We start from the raw sequence: 25,006 nt of genomic DNA on the forward strand, positions 1-25,006 counted from the left end.
AGTTCACAGCCCGTCTGATGTTAAGCGGTTCCAGGCTCAAGGCATCATGGTGTGAATGTCGTCACCCTAATATAGAGATGAGGTCAGCCTCAATTATATTGTATAAAGAGTAGCCCACCCTTTAAATCGGACCGCATGACTGCTTCGCAGCAAAACCAAACATGACGGTGATACATATCCGCGCGATCTTAAAATTCTCCTTTATTTTATAGTTTAGATGGTTGGATGAACTCACGGCCCACCCGGTGTTAAGTGATAACCGGAGCCCATGGACATCTACAACGTAAGCTGCCACCCCGAGACACGAGTTGTAAGGTCTCAGGTCACTACAACGGCTGTCCCACCCTTCAAACTGAAACGCATTACTGCTTCACGGCTTCCTTCCTTACATAATTGTACATTTTTATTCTAATGCTGAGTGGTCACCGTCACATATCGCATTAGTATGCTTAGTGCGAGTTTCTTAACGTTCTCGACAGCATAAAAGTTAACCCAATTTTGTATGCAGTTGGAACAGCGCCCCTAGCGGCAAACGTACGCAAACGTAGAAGTCGTCGTGGCCTAAAGGATAAGACGTCCGGTGCATTCGTATGTAGCGATGCACCGGTATTCGAATCCCGCAGGCGGGTACCAATTATTCTAATGAAATACGTACTCAACATATGTTCACGATTGACTTCCACGGTGAAGGAATAACATCGTGTAATAAAAACCAAACCCGCAAAATTATAATTTGCGTAATCACTGGTGGTAGGACCTCTTGTGAGTCCGCGCGGGTAGGTACCACCACCCCGCCTATTTCCGCCGTGAAGCAGTAATGCGTTTCGGTTTGAAGGGTGGGGCAGCCGTTGTGACTATACTGAGACCTTAGAACTATATCTCAAGGTGTGTGGCGCATTTACGTTGTAGGTGTCTATGGGCTCCAGTAACCACTTAACACGAGGTGGGCTGTGAGCTCGTCCACACATCTAAGCAATAAAAAAAATAAAAAAATATGAGCTAACTTTTACGCTATCGACAACGTTAAAAAACTCGCACTAAGCACAAAGAACACATTCACCAAACATTACTCAATGAAACACACATTCTTATATAAGCACTTTAATAAAGCGACACGATTATAAAACTCACTGACGTAAACATCGGATAATCATACATAATTATTTACTATTGCAAATCAGACTAAAGCTGCTTCCCTACTTTCGTTTGATGGGTAGATTTCGTTTCTCGCGTAGCACTCTTTAGCCGCGCCAGCCAGTGAACGATGGAGACCTAAGAGCCGTGGAAACAAACATAAATGAGTACACACGTGGAAACGCAATGCTTACACTAAATAAATACTAATAAAAGCTATTATTGTATTGTATATGTATAAACCAGCTTTTGCCCGCGACTTCGTCCGCGTGGAATAGTTACTTTGGCATAACGCAAAATTTTACCCCCCCCCCCCACTTCATTTACGTAGAAAGTGAAGATATTTTTGAATTATAGAATGTTGAGGAGCTATTTAAGCTCCTATTTTGAAACATTCTTTATCGGTGCTCCACTTGTATTGTTCTTACTGTGATGTTATATAGCCCATAGCAGCGGTCGGGGAACTTTTTTAATTATTACCCCAAAATATTTTTGTGTAAGTTGATATTACCCCATGGCGACGAACAAAAAAAAACAAAATGGCTTCTTTTTAGTATCTTTCATATTATAGCCTCCATGATAATTTTGAAAAAAATACAATGACTCAAAATTTTACGATTCTAAAGAAGTTTAACTTCAATATATACTTTTTACTCACAAAAGTTTCATTTTTACCCCCCAAAATTTAATTTTACCCCATTTGGGGTAATTAACCCTTGTTCCCCGACCGTTCTGGCCTATAGCCTTCTTCGGTAAATGGGCTATCTAACACTGAAATAATTTTTCAAATCGGACCAGTAGGTCCTGAGATAAACGCGTTCAAACAAACAAACTCTTCAGCTTTATAATATTAAGTACAGATAGGCATAAATAAATTAGTTATGTACCTACAACACTGTCTGTCAACTGTTTTAAAAAAAAATGCAATATTTTCAAAAAAAATATTAATAAATTGAATTTAAATCTTGTGTTGTATTTAGATTATGGTCCATTTTCGATCATTGGGCAAACATTCTATCTAACTATCTTGCATCCATTGCTGGACATACCATAGGACTCCCACACTCAGCAGATTCAGGTATTTTTATTGGGTGGACGAGCTCACAGCCGACCTGGTGTTATATGGTTACCGGAGCCAATACACATGTACAACGTAAACGCCGCCACCCACCTTGAGATACAAGTTCTAAGGTCTCAGTATAGTTACAACGGCTGCCCCACCCTTCAAACCGAAACGAATTACTGCTTCACGGCAGAAATAGGCGGGGTGGTGGTACCTACCCGGGCGGACAGTAAAATATTTGGGCGAATAGTACCTACGTTATTTTAAACAAAACGCAGTTGGCGCCGCAAGCGTGCTCACGGCTGCTCAAAGTACTCACGTATTGAAACTTGGAGCTTGTTGCTGTTGTTGCTGACCAGATTGCTGAGCTAGATTACCGAACGTGAGGGTGTTCTGCGTCGCTAAATTCTCGAAAGTCGAGTTCGACTGTGTAGACCCGAAACCTGAACATTAAAAGTTTTTGTAAAGACAAATTTGGTGGAACTGATGAGGAAATCAATAAGGACACATGGATTAAAGAAAAAAGGTAGGAAATGGAAACGTTTCGCTGTCTCTCTCTCGCACTGTTACGCCCACCTGGCTGTGACGTCATAAGCCTTTACTTTTTTTTGTTATCCGATAATTTATTTTACCGGTATCATTAAATTGGTTCTATGTAGGCAATTTCTCGAAGGATTTACAGCATGTAATTTTTAAACACTTTGGAATAAATTTAATATTCTATATTAGGGGCATTTTTTCCCGGTCACCTGTGCGTATATTTTTTTTCACTGATAACATATTATCGAGGTGTGGAAGGCTATTTTGGCAACTTTACAGGATAGCTATTTAAAGTTAAAATTTGGAAAAAATATCATAACAAAAAGAATTCTTTAGCTATTTGAATGAAAAAATTTAATTTATATTCAATTAAAAGCATCCGAACTGTTGATGCTGATAAAACGCACTTTTAATTACAGAGATAAATGTTACATATTAACCGAAATGTCGTTTAAGCCAAATATTCTTTCACCACTCAACATGTAAACAATATCTAAAGCTACCCCCAGACAAAAAAATTAATTACAGCGCGTTTCAGTCACATCTATACTAATATATAAATCTACAGTGGTTTTTACGGATGCTCCGTTATAACTACTGAACCATATATCCGATTGACTTGAAACTTTGTATTCATGTAGAAAATACATGTACTTAATGGATAGGCAAATATTTATATGAGTGTTGGACTCCCTACACAAGTTGCCGGGGCGTTTAATGATGAGAATCTTTGTGGGGGTGAGAAATAATAATGTTAATTTTAAATGCCCAGCGAAGCGGACTGGTACAGTTAGTAATTATATAATTTAAAAAAAAATGGCATGTTAGAATCTCATCTTCTTACCTGATATAGGACTGGCCATTCCCCCAAACATTTTCCCGGGGGAGGTGTTCCCGAAGGCCGGAGTGCCGCCGAACACGCTTCCAGAACCGAACGAAGCCGGCGCTCCGAATCCGCTGTTCGGGCTCTTGTTGAATCCACCGAAAGACCCAAAGCCACTACCCGTAGGAGAACCAAAACTGTTCCAATCAAATACCAGTGGTTTTATTATCTATATCTACGCTTGAAAGGCAAACGTGACTAAGCGACAATGCGTGAACTTTACAGTAGACTAATTTAAAGTTGAAATACCTGAAAAAAATCTATTTTAACGAATCTAGCTGTAGGATTGAAATGATTTTTATAGACTTAGAAATATAAATATTTTGGCGCATCGAATATGGTTATTTGCCTATCATTTATGTATATGTTTTTGATTTGATTTGATATAAAGCAGTCATTGTCGCTTAGTCACATTTGCCTTTCAAGCGTCGATTTAAATAAAAATGAATTGCTGTTCGTTAGTCTCGAACTCGAGAACGGCTGGACCGATTTGGCTAATTTTGGTCTTGAATTATTTGTGGAAGTCCAGAGAAGGTTTAAAAGGTAGATAAATATGAAAAATCCTCGGAATCAAATAAAAATAACAATTTTGTTTTTCCTTTGATGTGTCCCCTGTCGGACGGATTCCTTTTGTTTGTTTTAAGTTTATTTTATACAAAAGCTTAGGTCTTTAATTTCTGATTGAGGCACTACGAAGTCTGCCGGGTCAGCTAGTACATACAAAAATTCAATCAATTTAAATGAATCAAATTCTTTATCCACGATTCGATACACGAACCGTAGAGTTTGCAAAATCATAAGCCAATATTATCAAGTTTTACTTAGAAGAAGGCGTTTATCCTTCTCCCTTGGGTCGTATTCCTCAATGCTGAGGGTCGTGACCATCCTTATGTAATCTCGCATAAAAGTTTCTAATAAGTCAGCTACAGAGCAATAAAATAGACTCAGTGGAAGATATTTTTTTCGTACCCCAAAGGGTAAGTTTTCCCGTTAATCACAAGAGGACAAACTGATTTTACATTTATGTCGCACACTTGTATTTATTTTTGCATTGAGTACGTTTCTCGAATGTTCCAGTTGTGCCGAGAGTGTTCTAATGGCCTCGAGAATGTTCTTGACTTATACGAGACCAAAACATTCGAGAATGTTCTAGTTCTAGCATCGAGAATGTTCTGGAAAATTGTAGACACAATCGAAACGTTTATAAAGCGGTGATGTAGGCGATGTGAAGGCACCTTCTATTCGAATCAAAGCAAAACTGCGAATTGTGTAGGTAAGGTTTACCTTAAGATTTGTAAGTATTTCGACGAACAGTTTTATACATCCTTACCCGCAACTCATAACATTATTAAATCACTGCCATCTATTTTATTTCAATCAAACAACCTAGCGCTCTTTGGGAATGTTCGATTTTAGTGCTCATCGTCTTACCGGGGGTCTTTAAATGATATATATTCTTAAGCAGTTAATTATAAAGGAAAAGTATATAGCAATATTTATGGCAACATTACTTACTATACATTCGAGGCACTAATTAAATTTTTCACTTACCCAGCAGACTGACCGAATGTTGGCTTAGAACCGAATGCAGCAGGGCTACCAAAGCCGGGAGCTGTAAGAGATTTTCGAATGAGCACAACATAACGCAAAGATACCTCAAAAGAAGAAACAAACTTTGCTATATTTTTATTATTGGGTTAGACGGTGAGCCAATTTTTCACTGCGGAGGGTAAGCTGCAAAAAGGTTTTAAAAAAACGGTGCACGTGAATGAAGTGAAACTTCTATTTCGATGAGAAGTATTGTGGTTTTCTTCATTTTTTATCCTTAAATCAGATTGCTCTCGTAATAGGGAATGCTGTGTATAAGAGATGCGACATATATACTATACCCGTATTTTAAATTATAGATAGAAAAATAAATATATATTTTTATAATACTTCATTAAAATATTGGACGCTATTCGTTAGTAACGCTCGCGCTCGCTTGTAACAGGTATACTACGCGCATGTGTTCTAGTGCCGCGCATTCATTCTCGCTTTGTCTCTTTCTAGTATGGTAGCGTTAAACGTTTAACGCAACCTTGTTAGAAGTCGCATTAGAAGTTTCACTTCAATAATATGATGATTATTAATACGAGTATTTAATGAAATATACCCTTATATATAGTCTTTTCCTAAGGCTTTGGCGAAACGTAGATGTATTTAATTTTACAGTTTAATTTAGCGTTTTTTTTTGAGTCATATTACTTACGACGTTTCGATACCTTATAGTTTTCGTGGGCACTCACGGATGACCGTTCAGCACTACCGTATTGTTGCAACGTAAAAGTATATACCCTTATAAGATTTTGATAGAATTTTAACAATTTTAATAGTACAATAGATGTACTGATATGTTAATAATTTATTTTTATTTTTTATTATTATTAGTTTTTTTGGTGAGGGGAAATCGCCGGACTTCCGCCCTCCACTGGGGATAGAGGGCGGAGCATGTCAGAGTCGAACTGACTAAAACCTCCTGTCGCTCAACAACCAATGTCCAAACCTCGCATGAGACAGAACTCATGAAGAGGAAAAGGGGGGAAAGTGAAGCGTTTAGTGCGGAGCACATCTCTCCCATCACCCCCCCCCCTCGGGACGCCGGACCGGCGGTCGTCGGCGCCACGACCACCAGCCCTCTCGGTCGGCAGGCTATCCGAAGCCCGCCTAGATGGCGCCGGTTAGAGTGAGCTATCCTACAGAATACCCCGCTGGACCAGAACCAGCGTGGGTCGAGGATAGCCGGCCTTCCATCACCCGGATGCTCTTGCGTAAAACGCGTGCAAAGCAGCTTGCACGTCGTCTTCTTAGGCCCCCCTCGCCGGTCCCCAGACCGACATGTGAGGGGGACCCGAAACACTTAGAGGGCCAGGGCTTGGGCGAGACCCGCCTCCCTGGCCCCCGCTCGACGGCGGCGGGATTGTGCGTCTCTCACGCGCCCCGCCGCCTCCTTCCGCGAGATGGTGCACTCGCAGAAGCCGAGCATCGCCTTCCACGACTCGTCGTCGCCGAGCATCGATGCCACAACACTCGGCAACGACAAGTCATTTCAAATTTTCGACGAGGACAGGGCGCCACCCCTCCCATGCGGGGCAGGCGACGAGCGTATGCTCTGCCGTGTCCAAGTCGCAATCACAATGGTTGCACTCTGCCGTCGGCTCGGCTCTGATCCGGTGCAGGAACTCACCGAAGCAACCATGCCCAGTGAGCACCTGCGTGAGCCGGAAAGTGAGGCGTCCTCTGTCACGATTCACCCAATCCACAAGGACCGGGCGAATCGCCTCGACGGTCCAACGACCAGCCGAAGGTAATAAAATGATATTCTGGCCAACCTTATGTACAAATTGAAAAAGGACAATGAATAAATCATATACTTGTTTGTTTATTTGAAATCAACGTAGAACACAAAACTAAATTTTTTTATTGCTAGATTGGTTTACCTTCGGATAAATTATTACTTTTATAAGCATTGGACAAAGTCCCATACGTTGGATCGATCAAGTGAAAATCCTTACCAAAACCCCACTTAACGTTTCCGTGCGCTAAGCCTCAATCGCGAATTATGGAGAACAACTGTCAAGGCTTTAATAAACAAGGATTCCACATGACCATGCTCGGCCAAGAGTAACAGAGTCGACGTCGCCCAAAACACGTCATTTCGGATCCTCACGATCCACTAACGGTGCTTTTAGGTACCTCAAGCACCGGTATTGTTCTCGTCGAACCCATCGCTTGCAACGAAGGGCTCGACGAGTAAATTAACCCTCAGACACAGCCCACTGAGTTTCTCGCCGGATCTCCTCAGTGGGTCGCGTTTCCGATCCGGTGGTTGATTCTGCGAAGCACGGCTCTTGCTAGGGTTCGTGTTAGCAACGTCGTCAGGTTTAAGCCTCGTGAGCTCACCTACTAGTTAAGGTTATGCTGATATGGTCTCTCTAGACCATCAGCTTAGGTAGGACAATATAAAAAAAAAGTAACAGATTATGATGATGATTATAAACCGTATTGTTACTAACCCGCTTGCTGTTGCGGAGATCCGAAAACTGAAGGCTTAGTTTCGGCGCTACCGAATGGCGAAGTCTGTTGGGTGCCACCGAAGGCTTGGCCGGACTGAGGCGAGCTGAAGCTACCACCGGAACTGTTCCCAAATATCGACGAGCCCTGTGTTGTTGTCTGTTGACCTGTCGGGCACGTATGCATGTTGTCAGGTTTTGTACTTTACTCCTTTTTTTTTTTTTTTTATTGCTTAGATGCGTGGACGAGATCACAGCCCACCTGGTGTTAAGTGGTTACTGGAGCCCATAGATATCTACAGCGTAAATGCGCCACCCACCTTGAGATATAAGTTCTAAGGTCTCAAGTATAGTTACAACGGATGTTCCGTTATAACTACTGAACCGTGCATCCGATTGACTTGAAACTTGGTATCCATGTAGAACATACATGTTTTTTTTTTTTTTTTTTATTGCTTAGATGGGTGGACGAGCTCACAGCCCACCTGGTGTTAAGTGGTTACTGGAGCCCATAGACATCTGCAACGTAAATGCGCCACCCACCTTGAGATACAAGTTCTAAGGTCTCAAGTATAGTTATAACGGCTGCCCCACCCTTCAAACCGAAACGCATTACTGCTTCACGGCAGAAATAGGCAGGGTGGTGGTACCCACCCGCGCGGACTCACAAGAGGTCCTACCACCAGTAAATAAGATGTACTTAATGGATAGGCTAATGTTTATATGAGTGTTGGACTCCCTAATAATAATGACAATAAATAATAATGTTAATTCTAAATGCCCAGCGAAGCGGGCGAGTACGGCTGGTACTCTATAAATGTGACGTTAGTGAACTCTTTGTTGTCAAGTCTCTGCCGAAGTAGAATTTGAGTAGGACTGGTGGCGCGTATATATTATATTCAACAAAGGGGATGGCCCATTTTAGGCCCAAAGCGGACAATAGATTATAGAAAAAATACTTAGTGCATTAATTTTGTCATAAATAAATATGCATTTACTTTCTTGCAAATTAGCGCCACTATAGTTTACAATAAGTAGTTTAAAAAAAGTAACTCTATTGAAAAAACAAGGATTTTTATTTTTGCGGGAAAAATATTGCCAGCTTCAAATCCTTTTACGTATGAAGTAAATATTTTGAGTATATAAATAAAACATATAAATAAATCATTTTAAGTATTATCATTAATCAAACGATTTTAATGGATTTTATGCACATAAAATAACATCGAAGACATACCCATTGGACTTTAACTTGTAACTATACTTGAGACCTTAGAACTTATATCTCAAGGTGTAGGTATACTCGTAAAAAAAAGATTAAGATATAAATCAATTATCGGTTATTTAAAAAAATAATCGATATATGAATTTCATGTAATTATTTTTCTTTATACTGACAACACTGAATTTAATCTGACTGACTGATACTTCGCTTGCTGCTTGTGGTGTTGTGCTTGCGTACAAAATGGATGTGTTTTGATTTTTCTTCGATTTATTTTACTTTTATCAATAACGTTTCATACTACGACTAAAAAACATTGTGTGAATTGTGGTTTTACCCTGACCGAGATTTAAAACCGTGTATATGCTCTCCTTTGCTATTTTTAGATGATACTAATTGTGTATGAAGATGAAGAAAATATTGATATTTAAAGAATTAAGTGTGTTTTTATACCCTATTGGATAAAAATACATTAGGAACATCTTAAGCATTAAGAAAAGAAAAGTTCTTGAAGTATCTCACAATCCGACACTTATTTATATAGAAAATTAACCTCAAAACGAGTTTTTATTTTTATTATATTTTTTATAATAGTGGCGTCAATTTCAATATATTTTTTAGATATCCAATACATTTAAGAATTTGAATCGGTACATTTTTATAGTAATATTTGATGTCCATCTTGGGCCTAGCACACTATGGAGAGTGGGCAATCCCCTTTGCGCTTTCCATTAAACAATCCGTAACGATCACAGCTTGAAGGTGTTATACCAAATTATAACAATTAACATATCGAAAGGTAAAAGAAGGTTCAAGTGAAATTTACATTAATACGCGCCATTTATCTTTATAGATAGTTAAAGGTCCGTTTTATTTGGTATTAGCATCAACAATTCGATGTTTTTAATCAAACTTCAATTAAGTTTAGTCCATTCGTAAAGGTGAAGAAGGTTTTTTTTTGCTATGATATTTTGTCTAAATTTTAAACTCTTAATGGCTCTGCTGTACAGTAGCAAAAATGTCGCTTAAACTAAATAGCCTTTCACCCCCAAAATGTAGGCTATATTAAATGCTTAACGATTCTAGCAATTTCACATTTTTTAAGACCAGGAAGTCTTTCAACCTCGCGCGTCTACTATTTAAGCTACTTGTAAACACTTTAGTTCAGCGGTCGGGGAACCGGGGTAAATTACCCCAAATGGGGGTAAATTACCCCAAATGGGGTAAAATGAAACTTTTATGAGTAAAAAGTATATATTGAAGTGAAACTTCTTTATAATCGTCAAATTTTTAGTTATGTTTTCTTTTCAAAATTATCATCACTATAATATGAAAGATACTAAAAAGAAGCGATTTGGTTTTTTTTTGTTCTTCGCCATGGGGTAATATCAACAACTTACACAAAAATATTTTCGAGGTATACATTAAAAAAGTTCTCTGACCGCTGATTTAGTTTGACTTTTAGTTAAGACGAAGAATTAATAAAAGTATAAATAGCCCACCAAATCCAGTTGTGCCAAAGCCAGTGTTGCCAGCGGCGTTACCGGATCCCCACAAATTCGTAGCGGGTTTATCTCCAAACGTAGTTCTACTGCCGAATATCGAAGACGCACTAGAATTTGACTGACCAAAGGTTGTACTGCCTCCGAAAACATTAGTACCGCTGCTACCGAAAATAGACCCCGACGACCTGAAAACAATTATTTAAATTAAAGTGATGGGGTTATAGATGAAGTTGACGTGGTGAGCTTTGTTAAATTGTATTAAATCACCTGTATGCCTTTACCCAGACACGTAGCTTTTCTCAGCTAAATATTGTTTCAAGTCATTGAGACCCTGGGCGGTTTTAACGTCTCCTACAGCCATAGTTTCTTTTAGTATCGCGACTTTTTTTTTAGATAATAAAGTATATTTTCTAGCGTACGCGAAACGGATTGGCAAATTTCAATTGTAGGGAGATATACGACAAAGGGAAAATCTTCCACCGAGCGGGTGATATTACTCTGTAGACCGATGATCCGAATGTTCGGAACTTGTATATATGCAAGCTTATCTTGAAAATGTCTGATGAAGATCTGAAGGGATCTATCAAATAACTTGCGTTTTTATGATGGCTACCGCCACAAAATTAAAAACACTTTTTCAGTTTAACACGAATTTCTCGAACTTTCTTGTATGCATGCAGTATACCAGTGACGTCATCATCACAATGACAATGTTTATTGTTATTCGACATTACACGACTACTGAAACGTATTTTAAATTGCCCTAGTCTCTTAACCCTTTGACTGCAGTGTAGGTCACCGATGCCCTACGCGGCGCACAGTGCCAACGTAATTATGTCGATTTATGTTACTTAGCACCTGGATTGCCTAACTTCAGCTTCTTTTGTAGTGTTACGCCGGTAAAAGTAACGCCATCTATCGCCGAATAGTCGAACGAATATAGAAGGATCTAGAAGGCGCGAGAATTACAACGCCATCTATTATCAGATAGCGGAAACGACTACTAGAGAAGTGTGGAATATTCTCGATAATTCTAGGGATAAGGTATCGGCTTTAAAAGCGTTGTAGGGATGGCACTCAGTCAGTCAGTAATCGGAGCTACTCGAAGCGAAACAGCGAACGGATCACCTGAAGCGAAGCGGAACAAGCGAATTGAAAGTTTTAAAGTGTTTGTTGAGTGTTTTAAAGTGTTTGTGAAGTGATTAAGTGTTCTAAGTGTTGAATACAGTTTTAAGTTTCGTTGTTCCGAGAATCTACTAGATATTCCGGCGCTTTACTAAGATCGAGGGGAGAAATCGACACGATTGCTTCAGTGCGCCGTGTAGGGCACCGGTGACCTACATGGCAGTCAAAGGGTTAAATGCTTCATTTTAGTAATCACTATTCGTAAACTATGTGTTGTATTCCAAGCTTACCCTCCAAATATATTCCCGCCGGCGGTCGGAGACGCAGCGCTTGTAGTCGAGATACTTGCGGCTGCAAATAAATTAGATTCACCGCCTCCAAACAGAGAACCGCTCTGGGCCGCCGTCGTCGGAGTTCCGAATAACGATGCTTGAGTTGTAGACGTCGGAGTACCGAATATAGACGCCTGCGTCGTTTGCGTGTTACTTCCGAACACAGATGTTTGAGCTGGCTGGGTGGAGCTACCAAACACTGAGGGCTGAGTGACAGCGGGGGTCCCGAACACGGAGGCCTTGTTTTGCGACGGAGTCCCAAACACAGAGGCTTGACTCGTCTGAGTCGGACTACCGAACAAGGACGGTTGAGTCGTTTGGGCGCCGAAAACGGACGCCGAAGTCGTTGGCGTCGCAGTACCAAACAACGATGTTTGTGTTGTTTGGCTCGGCGATCCAAATGCCGCAGCCGGCGCAGCCGAGGTTGGCGTTCCAAACACCGACGCTTGGGTCGAAGGTTGGCCAAACACTGACGACTGATTCGCCGCAGCTCCAAATATGGACGAGGCTTGTGTGTCTGATGCAGCGCTACCGAATACGCTTTGAGTCGTTGTAGTCGCAGTCCCGAATAGAGATGGGGCGCTTGTGGTAGGCGTGAACACACTCGCAGTTGTCGTGGGTGTGCCGAAAGCTGAAGCTTGGGTTGTGACTGCGCTAGTTCCGAATATCGAAGATGCAGTTGTCGGGCTAAGTGTTGACGACTGTGTGGTCGCGGACGCCGAAAATACCGATGATGTTGCTGAGGCAAAGGCAACAGTTGAAGACGTTGTGGCCGCCGCAGTTGAGGTCGTTGTTGCTGCCATAGTTGAGGTCGCTGTCACACTCGCGCTAGGTACTGCGGTCGATACAGGTACAGGCGTTCCGAATACTGATGTGACCGGTTTCGGTGCGCTAAGCACCAATGGTTTTGGTGACTCACTGGTCGTGGCTGGTGGTGTCCCAAATATGGAACCCGTCGCAGATCCTCCAAATATAGAATTTTGTGTTGTAACACTAAAAGGCGTAGCTGTACTGAATATTGAGCTAGATGCTGTAGTTTTTGGTTGTGATGCGACGGCTGTTCCAAAAATGGAGACAGCAGAAGTCGTCGCTGGTGATGCAGTGTTAGTTTCTGTTGAAAGTTCATCCTTTGTAGGCACATCAGGTTTCGGCTGGATCGGTGAAGTAGTTGAAGCGGCTATTAGCTTGGAAGCTAAAATATAATTTTTGTATTAAATTATACGTGTTTAGTAAGTAACATAAAATAGTAGTAACAATAATAAATGCATTAATACGATACATTCGTTCACGGCACTGAATATCGAAGTTGTACTAGATGTGGCTGGAGTATCAGGCTGCTTGGCTGTTTCAGATTTCATTTCTAGCTTAATCGGAATGGCTGTAATAAAAAAAAAAATAGTAAAAATTAATAACGTTTTTTGTGTTTAAATATGTTCTTTAAATTCCTTATACTCACTCTGCGTTGTTAGTACATTCGAACTTGTTGCAACTGGTTGAACTACCGGTATCAGCGGTGACGGTTTAACTATTTGCGGGACAAACGTTTTAGGAACATTTTCTTTTTCGGCAATCTTTTGAACGACTTTAGATTCATCGTTGACTTTGGCCGCTATGTTCTCTTTTGGTTTCTCTATCGCGTTTTCATTGTGCTTCACGACGGCTCTCACTTCTGTATTCGGTACTTCTTGATGACTTTTCAAAACGTCCGGTACATTAGAGATGGTGGGTGCAAATGGGGTAGTTGGTTTCATACCAAACAGGTTGGTAATAGGTTTATTAACCTTCTTGCTGTCGGCTGGTTTTGCTGCACCTTCAGGTTCGCCGGTTTCACTGGATTTCACAGAAGCGACAGTCACAGGTTTGGGTTCAAAAACCACAGGCTGTGTTTGAGCACTCGAAGACAAGCTATTTTGACTAAGTCCAAGATTCGCTGTCGACTTATTGGCCGGCACTAACGATTCCGCAGTAGCTGGTTGATCTAAATTTTACAACAAAAGCATCAGTTGGGTATAATTACAAAAAAATATGTACGAAGTCTTATCTTTTGTTTTAACCTTACTTGAGAACGGAGAAATAGGTGAGCATATTTTCTGTCCCATGAATTGCTTCAAGTCATTGTTAGGCGTTTGATTTGAAGACATATTAGGTACAGGCGATGTGTATGAGAATGGGGGTGGTGCATAGCAAACTCCAGTAAAATTAAAAGATTCAACAGGAATTCTAACTCGGGGTTCTTCGGGCTTCGGTTCTGGAATTGTTATTATTATTTTATTAATACATTATTTACATAATCTGTTGAAAAATTTTTGCAAATTTTCAGGCTTAAACAACTAAATTGTGGACTAAAAATAGAAAATAAGTACACGGGCACTGATTATTTTTCTAAGTAATCTCCTCATAACACACAGTAATTGCAATCCTTGTTTACATTGATTAGGCTAAGCATTACTGACATTGAGTTGGGAAGGCGATGAATGACCAGTATGATTAAAGATATTTAGTACACACATAAGTATGAAATATTCAACAAACATGCAATCATACAACCATACCGGTAAACAATGTTCTAGTGACGTTTTGAAGTCCCGGTACTGAGGGTTTGCTCTGAATGGGCGAGAACGGCGCTACTGTCTCGGTAAATTGTTTTGTTTCCATTTTAGGTTCAGCTTTAATAACATCTTTAAGGGGCACTGAAAATAAGACAAGGAAATTAGATTTCTGTATTATATGAGCATTTCTCAAAATTATTGCACAATAGACTTTAGCCTCTGTCCCATTTTTTTAATATTTTGTTCCGGCTAATATATTAGTTCATTACTACTTTTTATAAATTGTGTAAGCAGTATAACTACTCTACTTATTAGAAAGGAAAAAAACAGATTTAAATACAATGAGATTTTTTCATTAAAAATATATATCATAAATCAGCTTCAACCAGTTGTATGAAAAGTGCAGTGTCCCAATCTCAATATCTTACCAAACCATCGATCTTTAGTTGAATGGACATGGGCATTGTATAAATAAAAAATATTATTTATTTATAGCCATAAGTCACAATTCATCCTAAAACATCCTTTTTAGCATTACTTTATAATTAAATTTCTAATTAATGATTTTAACTTGTCCCGTAAAAAGTTCCACCTAGAAATTCCAGTTTTTGTTACCATAATTCTGAAGAAATATGATAATCGATTAATGCAGTTATATTTTAGAATAATGGTAGCATTAGCCGGCTTGGCATCCGTCTTGTTTTAATTTCGACTAGTTCTTTCTGGTGCCGGTACGAACGGTAAAAGTCAATATTTAAGCTAGCGGTCAAAAAAAAAATTCCACCTTTGTTACTCATAAAACATAGATAAGTGCAGATTTTATTGTTATTTCACTTAACCTACTATTAAAGCTCCCATTCTTGATTTCGTTAATCAAATCGAAATAAGAGTAATCGTGTGAGTTACATGTGTTTACAAATAAAATGACATGTTGTTCTTGATTTGTTACTTCTTTTTTTGTTACTTTTGTGTGGTAACGTATAAATGGAAAAGAGAGTAACAAAATAGGAAATCATTAGGCTGAGTATATATAATATATTATTATTATTATTTAACTTTCTGTTTAAAATAATTTTATAATAATTATTGCAATTACAACGGCGTCAATTTCTTTGTTTTTTTTGTTGTACTATTACAGATTTGTACTATGAATTTATTTTATATTATTTATTTATATAAATCAGTAAGTGAGATGTCAGAAGACGAAAAAAATAAACAAAGACAAAAGTGGCGTGCCTGTGTTTACACCTTGGCCTATCATGGCCTTTTTCTTCGACACATTTTATCAAGGCACCGATATGTTATTCCAGATTCGTCTAATAATCCGCTGCATTTTGTATCAAGTATGAACGCTGTAGAAATAAAAATATTATTACGTTGTCCATTTTTTTGGTGCCAAAGATGTGATTATGATTTATACGATCACTATCCAGCCGATGAATGTGATTATTGCTATTAAAGGTTTTTACTGAATTAGAAACCGTTAGGCCTCCTTTTCATTATGATTAAAAAAGAACTGAAACGATATTTTTGTTACCTACTCGTAAATGTTCCTAAATATTTGAATAGGGTATTTTTTAAACGAAAAATGTTTAAATGTCCTTTGACAGCAGTTCATACTATAATCTACATATATAAATATAATTATAATTATTTTTAACACGGGTCAAAGTTTATTATAATTTGAACTACTTCGAAAACTAGCCTTATAAAATCCTAGTTTGTTACCAATATTCCATTTTTGTTACTGTCCCATAAAAGCGGACACGTATTTCTTTTCAAATTTTTTATTTATTATCTTAAAACCTGCAATTTTTTTTAAAAAAGCAAAAGAAGTGTATTGTTATTTCATTTGTGAACGTATTTAAAAATAAAACAACATCAAAACTTCTTTACTGTGATTTTAAAACAAAGTTGTGGGCAAATGGTAACGTAAAGGATATATTACAACTTATATAAGTAACATTTTGCTGTAAATGTTAACAGTTTTTTATAGACACGTAAAATGATGGTTATGTCACCCTATTGAAATGCATAAAAGTTGACGAAATTGATTTGGTGTTTTAATTAACGTAATTGATAGACGGTAACAAAATAAGAATATTTCTCCACCTTGGTATATTTCTACACATTTCTCTACTTTATTACATATTAAACCTCAGAACAAACCTCATATTCAAAATCTTTAGACACCTATCTACAAATGAAAACAAAAAAAATGCTCTAGTTTAACATTTTTATTTTAGTACATTATTTTATTGGTGGTGCATTTATTTTGAGAAATGCTCATATATATTGTAAGGAGCCTCCGAAACATCGCCATCGAATACTCGGCAAGCCTATATAAGGAGGGTACCTAGATAATTCCGCACATTTTGCTCGTTACACTCGCAGTGCACGGACGTTTGGCGATAATCAGTGTTAGATGTACCCCCACTAGCTAAACGCACTATACCGTTACCGAGTAAGCCTATAAAAGCACCGTATTTGGCGCGGCTCGGCGTGCTCACGTGCGACTGCTCGGGTCGTATCTGGAGGGCAGAATCTTCTTTGTCGCGGTCGAGGGCGCACGGTCTTCCGTGCGTCCCATTACGGCCGGGGTTCCCCAGGGTAGTGTCCTATCACCTATTCTATACGCCCTCTACACTAACGACATCCCCACCCTGGAGGGTCACCTTCGGGCGTGGGAGGAGGACGTGAAGTTGGCCTTGTTCGCTGACGACTCGGCCTACTTCTCGTCCTCTCCTTTCCCCTCTGCAGCCATTATGAGGATGCAGAGGCTGTTGGATTTACTGCCCCAGTGGCTGGACCGTTGGAGAGTCGCGGTCAATGTGGGAAAGACCGCGGCCTTACTCTACGGTCCGGTCCGTATCAGAGTCGTCCCAAAGAAACTCAGCCTCCGAGGTGTGAATATCGAGTTCAGGACCACGGTCCGGTATCTCGGATGCGACATCGACCGCTCTTTGAGCATGGTCGCGCACGTCAACCGAGTCATCGGTCAGGCTCGCGCGGCCATGTTCTTGTTGCGGCCGGTGTTTGCGTCCGGGCTTCCGACCAGGACCAGACTCGCCATTTACAAGACATACGTCCGTTCCCGCCTCACATACGCTGCTGAGGCCTGGTATCACCTGTTGTCGCCGTCCCAGCGATCTAGGTTCCAGGCCCAGCAGAGTCTTTCCCTCCGCATTATCGTCGGGGCCGGGCAGTACGTCAGAAATGACGTTATTGCCCGGGACCTAGGTGTGGAGTTTGTGACTAGGCTCGCCCGTAATATGTACGAGCGAGCCGAAAACGGGCCCCATGAGCATCTCCACAACATAGCCCCGCTGCACGCCAGACCACCGGATGGTACGGCGTTGCCGCGGGAGCTATTGGTACCCCCGACGATCGTTCGGAGATAAAGCTCCTCGCCGGCTGTGAGGCCGGGGAGGACCTATGAGCGCCCCTCTCGGAGCTGAGTTTCATCAGCCTCTAGTCCCACGCCTCTTGCCCGTTTGGCGGGTCCCCCGTAAGGGGACCGCGGCTGCACCTCGTAGGTGCAGCCTCATTTCCATTAGGGGCTCTGACCCCACCCCCCACCCCCTTTTGGGATGGGGTATTCACACCCGCTACAGTCCTCCCTCCCATCAAAAATTGTAACAATGGGGAGAGGGGGGAGGACTCTAGCGAGGAGCGCGGCTTACTCTCTCCCCCATTTTAGGTTAGATTAGGCTATGTTAGGTTAGATTAGGGTTAGGTTTAGGCGTGACGGCGCGCGCGGTCCCGGCACTCCACGGAGTGCAGGAACGGCGCGCTGCCGTCACTTAGATGTAAGTTAGATTAAGTTAGGTCTACCTTAGGTTAAGTTAGGATAAGATTAAATTGTAAAAAAAAAAAAAAAAAATGGAGGAGAGCAGCAGGCGCCCCCTGATGAAGAGTAGAAGAGAAGAAAGGAAGAGGATGAAGAAGTAGATGATGAAGATGAAGAAGAGAAGAAAGAAGTCGTCCCACCAATCCCTTCGAGCCTGCTACATACCATCCCGCAGCGCATCACCCCTGCCTTATTAGGCAGGGAGCTACATGTCCGGGCAGAGGGGTTTCCCTGAGGCCCGCTCCGTGCCCCCCCAAAGGGGGTACGACAACCCCACGACGGCTCGGCGACTTGAGCAATGACCGGCGCTGGGTACGGACGTTCGCGGACTACTCGGCATATTCATACGTGATTCGTGATTTGTGATTTGTACTTAATTAAAAATTAGTAAGATAAGGTTAGGCCACTGGCAATTGTTTTTTTATTCATTTCTCACCTCTGATTCCTAATAATATATATTTTTAAAGATAAGAAGATGTTAGTGATTTTACTATGGCATTCCAATTATGCCGTACCTTTTCTATTGTCTGACACAAGACTAGCCCTTACATTATAATAATATGTTAAATAATGGGTAGAATTTAAAAGAAATTTAGATCTTTTAGTACTTCAGACCAAATTACGTTGTAAATCATAATATTCTAAGAATTAACCAATCATAGTTTGGAAGTATATTTCAGTTAATTTTATTTAATTAATTATTATATTATTATTAAAACTGGGAAAAAATTACACAGGGTCACCTGGTCTCAAATTAGGATTCCCTCCCCTTGTTATGGGTACCAGAGACTGACATACATACTTATATACGTTTAAATTGATACATGTATAAATAATACATAATACATATAATATATACACCCAAACAAAGATCAAACAAACCTGTTCATCATATGAATGTTTGCCCGATGTGGGAATCGAACCCACGACTCTCGGCGTAACAGTCAGGGCCACTAACTACTGCACCACCGAGTCAGTCAATGTTGGATGGGTATCAAGAGCAAGTTTACTGGTTTTTACTAGTTTTTACTGGTGGTAGGACCTCTTGTGAGTCCGTACGGGTAGGTACCACGACCCTGCCTATTTCTGCCGTGAAGCAGTAATGCGTTTCGGTTTGAAGGATGGGGCAGCCGTTGTAACTATACTTGAGACCTTAGAATTTATATGTCAAGGTGGGTGGCGCATTTACGTTTGTAGATGTCTATGGGCTCCAGTAACCACTTAACACTAGGTGGGCTGTGAGCTCATCCACCCATCTAAGCAATAAAAAAATAAAAAAGTAGCCTTATTGGCATAAGTAGCGAATAGAAGAAAGAGCGCGAATGTCACCCACCTTAAAACATTGGGTCAAAATCTCAATTGCATTTTATAACCCGTATCCCACCTGTATGATCTCTGCGTAGCAGAATTTTATTGTTAATTATATTTCTTCCATTGTATAGAGGGCGTTGACCCGTCAACGCGACGGTAATAAGCTCACCGTTCACCTAGTGTCGAGTGGTTACCGAAGCTCGTAGACATCAAAACATGAATGCCGTTCCTCACCTTGAGGCTTGACCTTATCCCTTCCTCGTGGAAGTCATTCGTGAACATTGGTTAAGTACGTATTTAATTAGAAAAAAATGTACCAGCCGGCGGGATTCGAACACAGGTATCGTTATATCGCTCAATATGACTATATACCGGGCGTTGTAACCTTTAAGCCACGACGACTTCAAACTCGATTTGTTTACTCACTCTTACGTCAAACGTATTTTGTACATTCAAACATTTAACCACCAGAAAAATTCACAATTTCCAAAACATATCATATATTCTTTATTACTTACTATAAAGTCAATGATTATGTCGAAGATTGCACAAAGTGGGAATGAGTGGCTCGCTCCGGGCATTTCAATATTGCAATAATTGTTAAGTTATAATACTCGTTGTAAAAATGAATATTAAAAAAAAAACGTAACAAAAAAAATCTAATATTTAAAAAAAAAGACATGATCGCTGAGTTTCTTGCCAGTTCTTCTCAGGACGGAGGCTAGTTTTTGTGAATTGGCGGTAGTTCTTTTAGACGTCCAACAAGTATGTACTTTTATGTTGAATAACAATTTTTTGATTTGATTTGATCAAATCAAATTTAATATTTAATTTAGTATTAGCTCACCGCTTTCTTCAACAGGTTCAATTTTAACTTGCACTTCTTTGTTTACGTATTTTTCCGCGCTTGTTGCTTGTTGAGCTTTTTCCTGCATAGATTTTTCGTACTTAGACCGCATCGTCGCCAAGTGATGTCCCATTTCAATGTCTACTGGCTTTATTTTAACTATTTTATGGTTCGATAGCATATCTCTTAAAGCGTCGTACTTTTGCGGCGTGAGCAGGGGCTTCTTTGTCTTCGTTTCCGGTTCTATGCTCATATTCAATATGTTCTTCGTTAACTTCGAGAGAGGATCTCTGTGAATATCGATAAAAGTATCTTTATTATATTTTAATACATACACATAGGCAAGTTTATGCGACATGGAACCAGAAATGGACAAAGAAAAAAAAATCTATCGAGCCCAAATGTCGGTGATTTCAACTACTGTTTCTAATGTATTATAGAGTGTTGGCAACTCCAACATTTTAGCATGGAAAATAAAATTATATGACTGGCAACATTGTTGATGTCAGTCTCTTCCTGACTTTTTGGCGGGAACGCGAGCAGTGAAGTTGTGTGATTTGTTTTATTTTGTCTATTTAGTGTTTCTTCAGGTTTAAATGTGTAATAACGGTGGTTTATTAACTGTTTAATATCTGTGAAAGTGCACAAATGTGGGAAAATGAAACAAAGCTGCTGGACGTAACTTCTCGGGTTCCTCCAAAAAGTCCACTGAAAAAATCTCAGTAAATGACCACCATTTTACTGCGATTATATTTCATCCCATATCATCTCATTTCATTAAATTTCATCCCAGTTGATTAATGTCTCAAATTAATCATCTTCATTTCATTTCACTCCATATTATCATTTTTCATAAAATTAAGAATATAAAGTAAAATAAGACATGACTTAAAGGTCTTAGTTACCAGGTCATAAAATCTCTTAAAAAAAAAAAAAAAAACAGTCTCTTCCTTTTTTACTTTTCACCGCGAGCGGACGTGTTTTTCATATTAATAATATCAAGTGTATGGACATTCAAATAAACCGTATTGCAGCACAAAGCACAAGTTTTCTTTATATCAGCAACCGGCCCATACAGCCCGCACCAAAACATAGATCTATCCAGAATTTTGAAGATTACAATATCGAATTCTTGGAAAATATAATTGAATTCTTCAAATCGACTGGTGGTAGGACCTCTTGTGAGACCGCACGGGTAGATACCACCACCCTGCCTATTTCTGCCGTGAAGTAGAAATGCGTTTCGGTTTGTAGGGTGGGGTAGCCGTTGTAACTATGCTGACACCTTAGAACTTATATCTCAAAGTGGGTGGCGCACTTACGTTGCAGATGTCTATGGGCTCCAGTAACCACTTAACACCAGGTGGGCTGTGAGCTCGTCCTCCCATCTAAGCAATAAAAAAAAACGAATTTAATTTTCGAAGCATTTTATGAATTCTATATATAAACTCACTTGTTCCTAAAAGGAGTGCTTCTCAACAGCGACGGAGATTTGCTTAACGGTAATATGTCACATTCCTTGAGTGCATTACGCAGGTTCCTTAAAACGGTCTGTTGTCGGCTCAGGATCTCTTGTTGCTTCACCAGCGGCTGGTACACGTCGTCCAGTCTTGGACGTATCATGTACTTTCCCTGTCTGAATATTATTGAATAGTTAATTTATTAAAGATGTCGGCTGCATAATGTGACTTGACTAACATTTTTTTCCTTTTTATTATTAAACACTAATTTGTTATGACCCAGACGTAAGGATACTTGGTCTTAAAGCCGGTATCAGAGTCGAAAACACCGAAAAGTAAATATCGCCGTTTTTGACACACGAAGTAGCTAGTTTTATTTCAGCTGTTCCCGCCCTCGAAATAAGAACGATTGGTCTTCGCAGAAAAGACAGATTGTCGGCACCTAGAGGACTTACAAAGTACCAGTTTTTTTTATTAGAAGAAATCTTTCTAGCCTACTAGATAAGACGATAAGAAGACGCATTGCAAGACGCAATCCTACGGCAGGTACTGATTTTGTTTATGGCAAATAATATCTAACATTATATAATAATTTAGATTATTATAAAAATCGAACACGTAAAATTATTTAATTTACGTAATTACTTGGAGAAGGGCGTTTTGTGACCGTATGGGTGTAGGGATCAACTTGCTTATTTCGGCACAAAGCAATCGCGGATTCGGCTCTCAAAGATTTTATACAATATAACATATTTGATGTCTCACATCGGATGATGAAATTTACGCTTTAATATCACGAGTTGCAATGGTAAACAAAATTATACTAGACGAATAAAAGCATCACCCAGTATAAATGCAAAATTTAACTTTAAATTAAAATTTTATATACATATATATATTTTTTTGTAATGTCCTACAACACTTACTTGGCATTTGGATCATTCTCGACTATTTCGTTCCATTTATAATCCAGCGCTTTCTGTGCTTGTTCCAGTTGATTCCGCACGTAATAAGCAAGTTTCTTCACTGATGCAACTTTTTTTATTGTCAGCGGATCCGCTTGCGTCCATTGTTGTAGATCTTTGGTGCTAAAACATAATAATAGTATTTCGTAGACACATGCTTATTACGACAGACACGTGCTTATTAATTATATCAGCTTAATTTATTGTAAAAACAAGCGGAGCCCATAGACATAAATAACGTAAATGCCGCCACCCACCTCGAGACATGAGTTGTAAGGTTTCAGTTTTGTAGTACAACGGCTGCCCCACCCTTCAAACCGAAACGCACTACTGCTTCACGCTAGAAATAGGCAGGGCGGTGGTACCTACCCGAGCGGGCTCACAAGATGTCCTACCACCAGTAAATTTTCTACTTTTACTGCCAAGCCTAGATAATTTTATAGTTTTTCTGATTCCGAAAATTTAAGTCAATACTAATGATATTTTTTTATCATACCAAATAATTCCTTAGAGAACGAGACGTCAATGTATTCGTATCAATCACGCGATGCGACTATGCCGGGGTTCAAGCCCCGCAGACAGAAATAAATTTTTTTTAAGGAAATACGTACGTATCACGTATTCACGAATTACTTCAACAATGAAGAAATAACAGTGTTGTATTTTTACTGGTATATTGTGAACCAGCACGGGTGAGTACTACAAATCATCCTATTTCTATCTGCCTGAGGTTAAAACCGCCGTTATCTCTATATATAAAAATGAATTGCTATTCGTTAGTCTCGCTAAAACTCGAGAACGGCTGGCCCGATTTGGCTAATTTTGGTCTTAAATTATTCGTGTGGAAGTCCAGGGAAGGTTTAAAAGGTGAGAAAATATAAAAAAGCTCGGAATTATATAAAAACAAACAATTTTGTTTTTCCTTTGATGTGTCCCCTTGATGTGTCTTTTATTTATCGATTGAGGCACTACGAAGTCTGCCGGGTTAGCTAGCACTATATACAATTGAGACTTAGACGTCATATCTAAAAGCGACAGTCGCGTTCAGTAGACTACAATATAAAAAAAATTATCTTAACTTACTTAGCATGTGTACGGGCTTCTGCGACTAGAGCGCAGGTGCGGACAAGTTCCAATTTTAGTTGTATTATCGCGCCCCTTAAGTCTTCCAGTGAACAATCTTTCTTGAGCTGCTCAGAGTCTAGCGAAGTTAAATTGAAATTTGCACTTATAGATTCGATGTCGCGTTGAAGCTGTAAATGAAATGAAAAATGACAATAAAATATAGATATACCATGTAAGGGTTTTGGGTCGTTTGACGCAGGGACCATCCACTATGCGAATGTTTTTGCTGGGTAGGTAGACAGTCTGTAGTGTTTCTTAAGAACAGAAGTTTTTTTTATTGTCCTTGTAACCAGACCGGTATACCTGATGGTGAATGGTTACCATTGCTCATGGTCATCAGCAACGCTAGGCGCACAGCCATGCCGCTGTCTACAGCAGAAAGTAGAGGTAACCCGAGAAACTCTCTAGAGGGGAGCTCATTCCAAAGCCAAAAGGATCTTTAATTGGCGTACCTTAACTTGAGTTTCCCTCGTTTTAACCATAAACTTGTACAGTTCCATTTGGAAATCGTTAACTTCTTTAACGAGCATGTTCTTTAATTCTTGGTTAGCTTTCATTTTATTGATTCTCTCTTGTTCTTCTTTTAGCGCAGCGTTCTCCTGTATCTGAGGGGATTGAGGAGTTGGAGCCACTGCCGCTTTGGGTTGCGGTTGGTGTATTGTTTGGTTGGCGGCAGCCGGTGGTTTGGGTTGAGATAAAGGCTGAAGCTGGAAATTATAAAAAAAAATCGTCAGAGAGGTACAACAAAAAAGGTTAGGGTAAACCGTACAATTTTGTGCAATTAGTAAATTAAGCTTTCATCGGGTTAAGGGTTTATAAATGTTACATACCTGTTGTTGCTGTATGGGCGGTGGTGATTTTTTTTCTGGCATTGCTTGACTATTTTGATTCGTTGCAGCTAAAGCAAAGAAATATGTAGAATTTATTTAAACAAATTTACTAAAATAAAAAAAAACAATAACTTCCTATGGTTGCATAGTAATATTTCAGTATTTAAATGAAAAATATCTATATACTTGATAATCGCTAAAAACTTAACATCA

The 25,006-nt window shown here is 39.7% G+C and overlaps 1 protein-coding gene across 2 annotated transcripts in view; it reads right to left on the bottom strand.

The window, feature by feature from the left end:
* Positions 1–1,085: 1,085 nt before the first annotated feature.
* The window catches only part of LOC101737269 (nuclear pore complex protein Nup214), a 32,974-nt gene continuing 9,053 nt past the window's right edge, over positions 1,086–25,006 (bottom strand). The window contains exons 12-28 of one of the 2 annotated variants that reach the window (XM_004932411.4): positions 24,794–24,861; positions 24,416–24,670; positions 23,922–24,091; positions 22,800–22,961; positions 21,867–22,049; positions 20,414–20,703; positions 14,409–14,546; positions 13,916–14,104; positions 13,313–13,834; positions 13,136–13,234; positions 11,815–13,048; positions 10,397–10,584; positions 7,676–7,840; positions 5,172–5,232; positions 3,582–3,757; positions 2,517–2,640; positions 1,086–1,272 (exon numbers count right to left, since the gene is read on the bottom strand). In XM_004932411.4, the coding sequence (XP_004932468.1) occupies positions 1,242–1,272; positions 2,517–2,640; positions 3,582–3,757; positions 5,172–5,232; positions 7,676–7,840; positions 10,397–10,584; positions 11,815–13,048; positions 13,136–13,234; positions 13,313–13,834; positions 13,916–14,104; positions 14,409–14,546; positions 20,414–20,703; positions 21,867–22,049; positions 22,800–22,961; positions 23,922–24,091; positions 24,416–24,670; positions 24,794–24,861 (4,055 nt within the window). In that variant the 3' untranslated portion in view covers positions 1,086–1,241. The remainder of the gene's footprint in view (positions 1,273–2,516; positions 2,641–3,581; positions 3,758–5,171; positions 5,233–7,675; positions 7,841–10,396; positions 10,585–11,814; positions 13,049–13,135; positions 13,235–13,312; positions 13,835–13,915; positions 14,105–14,408; positions 14,547–20,413; positions 20,704–21,866; positions 22,050–22,799; positions 22,962–23,921; positions 24,092–24,415; positions 24,671–24,793; positions 24,862–25,006) is intronic. The other variant, XM_012695799.4, reaches the window with a different exon arrangement.

This window comes from Bombyx mori, chromosome 17 (assembly GCF_030269925.1).
Source record: "Bombyx mori chromosome 17, ASM3026992v2".
Taxonomy (NCBI): domain Eukaryota; kingdom Metazoa; phylum Arthropoda; class Insecta; order Lepidoptera; family Bombycidae; genus Bombyx; species Bombyx mori.